We start from the raw sequence: 11,287 nt of genomic DNA on the forward strand, positions 1-11,287 counted from the left end.
CGACTCACAGGCCCAACTCCGAAATAAAGTTAGGAAAAATTTGTTAAAATTATGCAAAATCATTCCTGCATATGAAAACAAAATCCATGTGTGTAGAAACTCTGAGGTTTTTGAAAGCTGTGTTGACAAATTTGATTTGACTAATGAGGAAAGAATCAGTTGTTTAAAATGTGGATCCCTGTAACCTTTTCCAGGCGGTTATCTTTAAAGATATCTGGTGATAAACATGTGAACTTAAATGATAAAGACAGATTAAAAATTCTGATTCTTTTGTGCATCAAATGAAAATTATCCAGATATTGATATTCTTCAAAAATTAAGGATTGGTCGGAAGGAATGCACTTATACATTTATGTCCATATTTGATCGCTTGTACAGAATGCTCATTGAAAATGTCAAAACACAGTCCATGATAAAGAGTTTTGTAAATAAATTTGGGTTTCTAAATCCTGCATCTCGTGTTATTGCGTCACAAATAGATTCTTTATTTGAATGTGCGCAATCCCTTGATTTTGCCAGAAAACACGAGAATCGTGAACGGGAAATAAATCATGCTAATTTTGTAAAGACAGGCAGAGTAAAATCTTATCAGAAGCCTGTATCAAACTATCCCTGTAATCAAATCTATGAAGAACGAAGAAAATCACGTTTGCTTTAAGCCTTATGGAATGATGCAGACCACCGAAAAATCTTCACAGTTTGAGTTAAGAAAAATTCAAAGTTCTGATCTTCTTCTTTCTGTAAAAAAGATGGCGGAATTTGACAGACAGAAGCAGGTGGTGAGTGACATCATGGTCTGTAAACTGAACACTCTGCTCAGACAATCCATCAGCTTCAAAATCGCAAGAACTTTTCAGGATATTTTTTGCAGAGAAATAAGATTGGGTTTAGGAATTGGCTAAAAAAGTAATTATATGTTGTGTAAAAGTGTTATACAATGTATTAGTCAGTTATATGTAATTATTATATAGAGTATAATTCTGTAGTTCTATAGCTTTGTAGATATACATATTCATACAGTATATATAGAGTGTTTGTAGAAGTAGAGATTGTAGATCTGTATTTTTTTAGTGAAAATTAAAATTTACTCCAGTAATAATATTTAGAATTATGAATATGATATTAACCTTCTCTTTTATTTTTCCTTAGAATTTTCATTTCAAAGCAGGACTTAATCGGGAAAAATTCTCTTAAAAGGATTTATGCCTTTATTTACACAGGAAGTTGCAATAATTGCATGATTTCATATATTTAACACTTAAAAGAAAATAACTAACTGCATTTTAAATGTGTTCTGTGTGTGCCTTTATTGCATGGCTTGACATGACAAACCACAGCATGTGAAATCTGAACCTTTTTATAATAATAAGTATACCATGTCCCTGGGTTTAGTGCTGTAATTTAGCCTGTTCTTTAGTGAAAAGAAATGTCAACTCCACTACATATGTAAGATTAGCTCATAGTAAATGTCAACTCCATATATATATATAGACCACGTGCTCTAACAGACGGATATATATGTTGGGTTTACTCTAGAGGGTGCTCGCTCTCTCTCCTTCCCCACCATGAGACACAGACTCGAGGAGTCATCTCTGCTCGGACACGACATTGAATGGACAGCTGGTATGTAATCTAATCACCATCCATAGAAGCTGCGTACTACAAGACAGATGCCTTTTTTCAGAGTTCTAGGAAAGAAGGATCTATGAACAAATGGACAATCTCTCTTTATAATCATGCATCTATTTTTATGTTTTTCTGTAATAATCTTTTCTTTGATGGAAGAATCCAAATAAACCACTACATTTTTTTTTATAAGATATTGTCATATTTTATAGAGTCACATCTGGTAACAAGTCCTGAATAATATACAAGAAAATGCATTTTTAACAATTTACATTTGGAAGTAATAAAGTTTAGTTTTATCCTTTTGTCAGCAAAGAGGAATGACAAGAGATAACCCCTTTAAGAAGATCCAATTTTGGTTAAAACGATTTCAACAATCTAAACAAAAAAAGGCTTCTTCTCTATGTGACATCTCTGATGTTTATTAACAGTTGATTTCCAAGTAAAATATTTCCCACATTAAGAAAATGAAAAAGGCTTCTCCTCTGTGTGACTGCTCTGATGTTTAACAAGATTCTCTTTCTGGTTAAAACATTTCCCACATTCTGAACATGAAAAATGCCTCTCCTCTGTGTGGGTTCTCTTGTGCCTAACCAAATTTGAGTTATGCCTAAAACATTTCCCACATTCTGAACATGAAAAAGGCTTCTCCCCTGTGTGAATTCTCTGGTGCCCTATCAAATGTGAGTTAAGATTAAAACATTTCCCACATTCTGAACATGAAAAAAGCTCCCCTGTGTGAATTCTCTGGTGGATAACAAGGTCTGATTTCTGTTTAAAACATTTCCCACATTCTGAACAGGAAAAAGGCTTCTCCCCTGTGTGAGTCCTCTGGTGCCTAACCAAGTTTGAGTTATGATTAAACCATTTCTCACATTCTGAACATGAAAAAGGCTTCTCCCCTGTGTGAGTTCTCTGGTGAATAACAAGGTCTGATTTCTGTTTAAACCATTTCTCACATTCTGAGCAGGAAAAAGGCTTCTCTCCTGTGTGAGTCCTCTGGTGCCTAAACAATTTTGAGTTACAATTAAAATATTTCCCACATTCTGAACATGAAAAAGGCTTCTCCCCCGTGTGAGTTCTCTGGTGAATAACAAGCAGTGATTTATGTGCAAAACATTTCCCACATTCTGAACATGAAAAAGGCTTCTCCCCTGTGTGAATTCTCTGGTGAATAACAAGCAGTGATTTATGTGCAAAACATTTCCCACATTCTGAACATGAAAAAGGCTTCTCTCCTGTGTGAATTCTCTGGTGAGCAACAAGGTCCGATATCTGAGTAAAATATTTCTCACACTCTGAACAGGAAAAGGGCTTCTCCTCTGTGTGAGTCCTCTGGTGCCTAACCAATTTTGAGTTATGATTAAAACATTTCCCACATTCTGAACATGAAAATGACTTCTTTGCTTTAGGAGCAGTTTGTTTTTTATTGCCTCTTTTGTGACTTTGATTTTCCTTAGTAGTCAGTAATGAATCAGAAGATGGGACCTGTTTCATAGGATCAGATGACAGATCTTTGCTGTGAATGGATGATGCTATATCTGGAGTAATATCAGTCACTTCAGTTGTATCTTGTAGGATCTCAAGATCATCAGATTTAAAAATTGAAGATGTCAGCTGTCCCTCTGATCTCCTGGTACAGTTATCTGCTAAGATAAAAAAAATCAATAAAATATCCTTGAGTTTTATAATTTTGAACATTTCTACTTAAACTGTCCATAAAAATGGCAAGCTATGTAAAAAACTTTAATTATTTCCCAAGACAATGACAGTTCACAGTCTAATAGAAAACCTTGTTGGATGAACCAGTAGTGTGCGGTGTTCAACTGTTTGTTCATTCTGCCTCCCAAATATCAAATAAAAAGAAACCAATCAATGTTATGTAGGCGAAAATAATACCAATTCTCATCTCACAAAAAACAAGTCCCCACTCAGGTCCATCATCTGTCAATGGAAAAACAGAGGTTCCCACACTATTAGTGGCTCAAAGGCTGTTGAAAAGTAACAGAGTTTCTATAAATCAATCCAGCAAAATCCGCTCTCACTTCGGAGTCTTGCAGTGTGCGCAAACTACATTTAGGATCCCTGTATTTAACAATATTATAGTGAGAAGAACCCCCTTAATTTGCGGTGTGTGTCTCCTGGAGCACAATCTGGGCACTATGTGCTGGGTAATAAAATGGCAAATGTGTAATTTTCACTCTAACATCCACTGCGTGTTAATTTCCGGAAGTGGCTGTGGAGTCAAAATATTCACTCCTCCTAAGGATTATAACCCTCAGTGAATTAATTTGTAAAATGGAATCACTTTATGGGGATTTCGACTATTCTGGTTTTCTGTCATTTAGTTATGTTAGGGCTTCTGCATATATGGTGTGTCCAATCTCATCTGGGATCTGTTCCTGCTGTCCAGCTGGAGTAATCTGCTCCCTACTTCAGCCAATTGGAAAGCACCACACCCTACTAAATCGCAAAGCACATGGCCGGAATCTGCCAGATACAGCGCTGTTCTCCTCTGGTTCAGTCCTCTGTGCTCAGCTTGCGGCTTGTGTATTTGTTCCCTGCTGTGACCGTGGCCCGTTTACTGACTACTCTTGTGTCTTTGCACAAGAACCGGATCTTATTGTTACGAATATTTCTGCACATAATGAATATAATGGTCTCAATTTCTCTGAGCAGATAGCATTAACCCCTTCACAACCAATGACGCCACGTAGGCGTCATGAAACCTGATACAAATCTGACCAGTGACGCCTATGTGGTGTCATGACTTTAAAGCCCCCCTGCGGGTCGGGTGACCTAGGTCACTGAAAGGTCACCCGACCCGCAGATACAGGGGGCTTTGTTCTTCAGCATAGGGGGCGTGGCTTCACCCCCACGTGACTACGATCGCTCTGATTGGCTGTTAAAAGTGAAACAGCCAATCAGAGCGATAGTAATATTTCATCAATGAAAATTGATGAAATATTACAATCCAGCCATGTCCGACATTGCTGTAGCATCGGACATGGCTGGTGACAGCGATCCGACCCCCCCACCCGTTAACGGGGGCGATCTGCCCCCCCGCCACTGAATGACAGCGGCGATGTGACGCCGCTGTCATCATCTACCCCACCGCCTTCCCTCCACTCCTCCCGGCTTCGGATTCCCCCCCTCCCACCTCCCGGTACTCACCGAGTGCCGTTATGGCTCCCGGTGTCCCGCGGTCCCGGACCATGGGCGCTGCCATATTGGAAAATGGCGGGCGCATGCGCAGTGCGCCCGCCGGCTCCAATTTCCATTCATTCATTTTGATCACTTTCACAGTGATCTAAATAGAATGAAATGTAAATAAACCCCCTGTTTATCACCCCCATAGGCAGGATCAACTGATAAAATAAAGAAATTATTTTTATTTTTCCATTAGGGTTAGGGTTGGAAAAAGGGTTAGGGTTGGAAAGAGGGTTAGGGTTGGAAAGAGGGTTAGCGTTGGAAAGAGGTTTAGGGTTGGAGAAAGGGTTAGGGTTGGAAAGAGGGTTAGGGTTGGGAAGAGGGTTAGGGTTGGAAAGAGGGTTAGGGTTGGAAAGAGGGTTAGGGTTGGAAAGAGGGTTAGGGTTGGAATTAGGGTTAGGCTTGTGGTTAGGGTTGGGATTAGGGTTAGGGGTGTGTTGGGGTTAGGGTTGGGATTAGGGTTAGAGATGTGTTGGGGTTAGGGCTGTGGTTAGGGGTGTGTTGGTGTTAGGGTTGAAGTTAGAATTGAGGGGTTTCCACTGTTTAGGCACATCAGGGGGTCTCCAAACGCGACATGGTGCAACCATTGATTCCAGCCAATTTTGCGTTCAAAAAGTTAATCGGTGCTCCCTCCCTTTCAAGCCCCGACGTGTACCCAAACAGTGGTTTACCCCAACATATGGGGTATCAGTGTACTCAGCAAAAATTGCACAACAACTTTGGGGGTCTAATTTCTCCTGGTACCCTTGGGAAAATAAAAAATTGGGGGCTAAAAAAATATTTTTGTGGAAAAATTTTTTTATTTTTTATTTTCACATCTCTGCATTATAAACTTCTGTGAAGCACTAGGGGGTTCAAAGTGCTCACCAGACATCTATTTAGGTTCCTTGGGAGGTCTAGTTTCCAAAATGGGGTCACTTGTGGGGGGTTTCTATTGTTTAGGCACATCAGGGGCTCTGCAAACGTAATGACGACCGCAGACCATTCCATCAAAGTCTGCATTTCAAAATGTCACTACTTCCAGTCCTTATGTGTGCCCAAACAATGGTTCCCCCCATATATGGGGCACCAGCGTACTCAGGACAAACTGTACAACAACTTTTGGGGTCCAATATATCCTGCTACCCCTTTGAAAATAAAAAATTGCTGGCTGAAAATCTTTTTTTTGAGGAAAAAAAATTATTTTTTATTTTCACAGCTCTGCGTTATAAACTTCTGTGATGCGCTTGGGGGTTCAAGGTGCTCACCACACATCTAGATAAGTTCCTTGGGGGATCTAGTTTCCAAAATGGGGTCACTTGTGGGGGGGTTCCACAGTTTAGGTACATCAGGGGCTCTGCAAATGTTACATGATGCCCGCAGACCATTCCATCAAAGTCAGCATTTCATAATGTCACTACTTCCCTTCCGAGCCCCGACGTGTACCCAAACAGTGGTCCCCACCCACATATGGGGTACCAGCGTACTCAGGACAAACTGGAAAACAACTTTTGGGGTCTAATTTATCCTGGTACCCTTGTGAAAATAAAAAATTGAGCACTAAAAAATGTTTTTTTTGAGGAAAAAAAATATTTTTTATTTTCACGGCTCTGCGTTATAAACTTCTGTGACGCGCTTGGGGGTTCAAGGTGCTCACCGCACATCTAGATAAGTTCCTTGGGGGGTCTAGTTTCCAAAATGGGGTCATTTGTGGGGGAGCTCCAATGTTTAGGCACACAGGGGCTCTCCAAACACGATATGGTGTCCGCTAACGATTAGAAGTAATTTGCATTTCTAAAAGTCAAATGGCGCTCCTTCCTTTCTGAGCCCTGCCTTGTGCCCAAACAGTGGTTCCCCCCCACATATGGGGTACCAGTGTACTCAGGACAAACTGGACAACAACTTTTGTGGTCCAATTTCTCCTGTTAGCCTTGTGAAAATTAAAAATAGTGTGCTAAAAATCATTTTTGAGGAAAAAAAATATTTTTTATTTTCACTGCTCTGTGTTATAAACTTTTGTGAAGCACTTGGGGGCTCAAAGTGCTCACTACACATCTAGATAAGTTCCTTAGGGGGTCTAGTTTCCAAAATGGGGTCACTTGTGGGGGAGCTCCAATGTTTAGGTACACAGGGGCTCTCCAAACGCGACATGGTGTCCGATAACGATTGGAGCTAATTTTCCATTCAAAAAGTCAAATGGTGCTCCTTCCCTTCCGGACCCTGCTGTGCGCTCAAACAGTGGTTTATGACCACATATGAGGTATCGGTGTTCTCAGGAGAAATTTTGTAACAAATTTTAGGATCCATTTTATTCTGTTGCCCATGTGAAAATGAAAAAACTGAGGCTAAAAGATAATTTTTGTGAAAAAAAAGTACTTTTTTTTTTACAGATCAATTTGTGAAGTACCTGGGGGTTCAAAGTGATCACTATGCATCTAGATAAGTTCCATGGGGGGTCTAGTTTCCAAAATGGGGTCACTTGTGGAGGAGCTCCAATGTTTATGCACACAGGGGCTCTCCAAACGTGACATGGCAACCGCTAAATATTCCAGCATATTTTCCATTCAAAAAGTCAAATGGTGCTCCTTCCCTTCTGAGCCCTGCCGTGCGCCCAAACAGTGGTTTATGACCACATATGAGGTATCAGTGTACTCAGGAGAAATTGCCCAACAAATTTTAGGATCCATTTTATCCTGTTGCCCATGTGAAAATGAAAAAATTGATGCTAAAAGAAAAGTTTTGTTGGAAAAATTAAAATGTCCATTTTTTCTTTCCACGTTGCTTTAGTTCCTGTGAAACACCTGAAGGGTTAATAAACTTCTTGAATGTAGTTTTGAGCACCTTGAGGGGTGCAGTTTTTAGAATGGTGTCACTTTTGGGTATTTTCTGCCATATAGACCCCTCAAAGTGACTTCAAATGTGAGGTGGTCCCTATAAAAATGACTTTGTAAATTTTATTGTAAAAATGAGAAATCGCTGGTCAAATTTTAACCCTTATAACTTCCTGACAAAAAAATATTTTGTTTCCAAAATTGTGCTGATGTAAAGTAGACATGTGGGAAATGTTATTTAGTAATCACTTTGTGTCACATAACTCTCTGGTTTAACAGAAAAAAATTTCAAAATTTGAAAATTGCAAAATTTTCTAAATTTTCACCAAATTTCTGATTTTTTCACAAATAAACGCAAAAATTATCAACCTAAATTTACCACTAACATGAAGCCCAATATGTCAGGAAAAAACAATATCAGAATCGCTAGGATCCGTTGAAGCGTTCCTGAGTTATTACCTCATAAAGGGACACTGGTCAGAATTGCAAAAAATGCCCTGGTCATTAAGGTCAAAATAGGCTTGGTCATGAAGGGGTTAAAGAATTTGAATGAGTTACATTCCACTAATACCATTGTTTCTAGGGATGTTTTTCAAGCAGAAAATTTATGCATAAAAAATCCAAGTTTTTATCCCATCCAGTCCAGAGCTGAGTGCATGGACAAGTTTCAAAATGTCATGAAGCGGGAACTCAAGAGCTGGATGTAACAATTAAAGCACAGAGGCAAAAAAGTAATTTGAGTCACAAACAGCAGAGAGCCAATGATGAAATTAAAAAAACAACTGAAATATCAATTGAAAAAGCAGATAAAGGTGGTCTGATCGTGATCATGGATACCGCCCAATACAGGGATCAAATGAACGCTTTATTAAGTGACAGTTCTACATACAGAAAATTGCCTCATGATCCCACAAAGGATTTTCATAGAAAGGCGTTTAAACTCGAAAGCACAGGTAGATTTTTTGAAAGTTGATTTCCCTATTATTCCTACAATATATGGGTTACCTAAAGTGCATAAAAGTGCATCACCACCCCCTATGCGCCCCATTGTATCGGGCGTTGGGTCTCTCACTGAACACCTCAGCCAGTGGGCAGATTCTTATTACAACCACTGGTTACACGAGTTCCGGTGTTCTTGAAAGACTCAAAAGGCGTACTACATCAATTTTCAAATGTGGTTTGGAACAGTGAATTTCAGTGGATTGGCTGCGATGTCACTGCCCTTTACACCTCTATCCCTCAAGACATTGCAATTAGAGCACTAGAATTTCACTTGTACAAATACAGTAATTATACTAATGAATTATGTAATTATATTGTGCAGGTCATTCATTTTCTGATGCTTCATAATTATTTCTTCTTTGATGGGGACTTTTTTCTGCAATGCAGAGGAGTATCAATGGGCGGCAAACACTCGCCATCGGTGGCTAATCTTGTCATGTCGCATTGGGAGGAGGTAATTCTATATTCTGACAACAATCCGTTTTTGTCCAGCATTTTCTGGTATGGCAGATACATCGATGATACACTCCTTATTTAGAGTGGTGATGTGTCTGCTATATCAGAATTAGTGGAGTATTTTAATTCTAATGATTTCAATCTAAAATTTACATTTGTGACTGACCAACATGTGATTTCATTCTTGGACCGCACACTGAAGGGTGTTGCAGGTGCTGTTATCAGCACTGCTACATTCTGTAAACCACTTTCTGGTAATAGTATACTACATGCTTCTAGTAGCCACCCCAGGCATACTATTAGATCTATACCAGTGGGGGAGCTTACTAGAATTACCAGAAATTGTAATGATGACAATATCTTGAAAAAGGAAATGAATTCATGTTGTGACAAGTTGGGAAAAAGAGGTTAGACTAATTGGTGTCTTGATAGAGCAAAGAAAATTGTGCACAAAAAGAAAAGACATGATATGTTGTTACCTAGGACAGATAATAATGATAAAAATCAAGATACAATTGTTTGCTCTGTTCAGTACAGTTCTCAGTTCAATACCATTAAGACACTTATTCTAAAACATTGACCCGTTCTATTTGAAGATGACGTTTTATCTAATATTTTGCCCAAAGGTTGTCAAGTGGTTGCAAAAAAAGCCAACACTTTATCGGATATGTTGTCTCGGACATGGTTGCATTGCTGCGGTTTTTATCGTTGTGGCACATCTAAATGCAGAACATGTGCACAGTCCGACATTGTCCACTCTTTTTTGATAGCACCAATTGCAATGAACATAAAATAAAACAATATATTAATTGTAATAGTAAGAACGTAATATATTTGTCTGTTCAGAGTGTAATCTGAGATATGTGGGCTGCACACCTCGCACGCTCAAGACTCGCATATCTGAGCACATAACCGATATTTCATCTCCTTCTAGTGATAATCGATCTATTTCATCTGCGTCCAGACATTTCATTAATGAACATCAAAGAAGTGCTGAATCTTTTCGTGTTATGGGTATCGAGAAAATAATGCCACATACAAGAGGTGGAAATTTAAAGAAACGTCTTCTAACACGAGAAGCATACTGGATTTTTCTTATCTGAACACGTTTTCCCAATGGATGGAATGCCAGAAGAGAAATGATGTTCCATTATTGATGGTATTAATGTAATTGTAATCTATATGCATATGTTTTTTTCATTTTTTCTCTTTTTTTATATAAATGCCTGCCTTTTCTTTTTATATGGATTTCATAATTCCTTCCGTTTTTTATGTATATATAATTATTTGTGTACTATAGTTATTTTGTTTCCTTTTTTTTCTTTTCACATCATGTGTTTTAAATTTGACTTTATTGGGTGAAATGAGTATAAATTGTAGTAACAGCCAGGGGAAGTAGCTTTGAGAAACAACAAGCTTTTGTTCGAAACGCGTAACCCAACATCTGTTACTCATGTGAACGAATTTCTTCTTTTTTGTTCTGGACTTATTTTTAAACAATAAATTGGACTTTTTTGTGAAGCTGGACCCTTTCTCATCTTTTTTCTGTGCATTTATTCCCTGTTGTGACCGTGGCCCATTTACTGACTACTCTTGTGTCTTCTGATTCTGTCCTTCTGGTTCTGACCCAGCTACCTGACTATGCCTCTTGCTATCTAACACCACAGAATAGCAGGTAACACCATGGTCCAAGCCTAGGGGTCCCAATGTAAGTCCAGATCCATGTAATGGTGTTAGATGAGCAAGTCAATCCTTGGCAGAGGCATATCTAGGCTTTCTGGCACCCGGGACAAGAATTTGGTTTGGCTCCCCCCCACACACATTAACTCCCATCCCCACTCATTAACCCCCCACACACATTAACCCCCTTCCCAACTCATTAACCCCCCACACATTAACCCCCATCTCCACTCATTAACCCCCATCCCTTCATTAACCCCCCCACACATTAACCCCCATCCCCACTCATTAACCCCCCACACATTAACCCCCATCCCCACTCATTAACCCCCCACACATTAACCCCCATCCCCTCATTAACCCCCATTCTCACTCATTAACCCCCCATCCCCACTCATTAACCCCCCCACACTAACACCCCCCCATCTTCGGTGTCTTCAGCTCCACAGTGGAGCACTTACCACCAGCGTTCGCTCTGGACGCCAGGGAGTGACGTCAGCAGT

General features: G+C 39.5%; 1 protein-coding gene across 1 annotated transcript; it reads right to left on the reverse strand.

The window, feature by feature from the left end:
- Positions 1–1,792: 1,792 nt before the first annotated feature.
- Positions 1,793–3,377, reverse strand: LOC141075596 (uncharacterized). Its single transcript, XM_073562708.1, has one exon. It carries the CDS (start codon positions 3,325–3,327, stop codon positions 2,086–2,088), a length of 1,242 nt encoding a protein of 413 aa, XP_073418809.1. The 5' UTR covers positions 3,328–3,377; the 3' UTR covers positions 1,793–2,085.
- Positions 3,378–11,287: the final 7,910 nt, after the last annotated feature.

This window comes from Dendrobates tinctorius, unplaced genomic scaffold (genome assembly GCF_039654945.1).
Source record: "Dendrobates tinctorius isolate UK_male_01 unplaced genomic scaffold, ASM3965494v1 ptg000366l, whole genome shotgun sequence".
Lineage (NCBI taxonomy): Eukaryota > Metazoa > Chordata > Amphibia > Anura > Dendrobatidae > Dendrobates > Dendrobates tinctorius.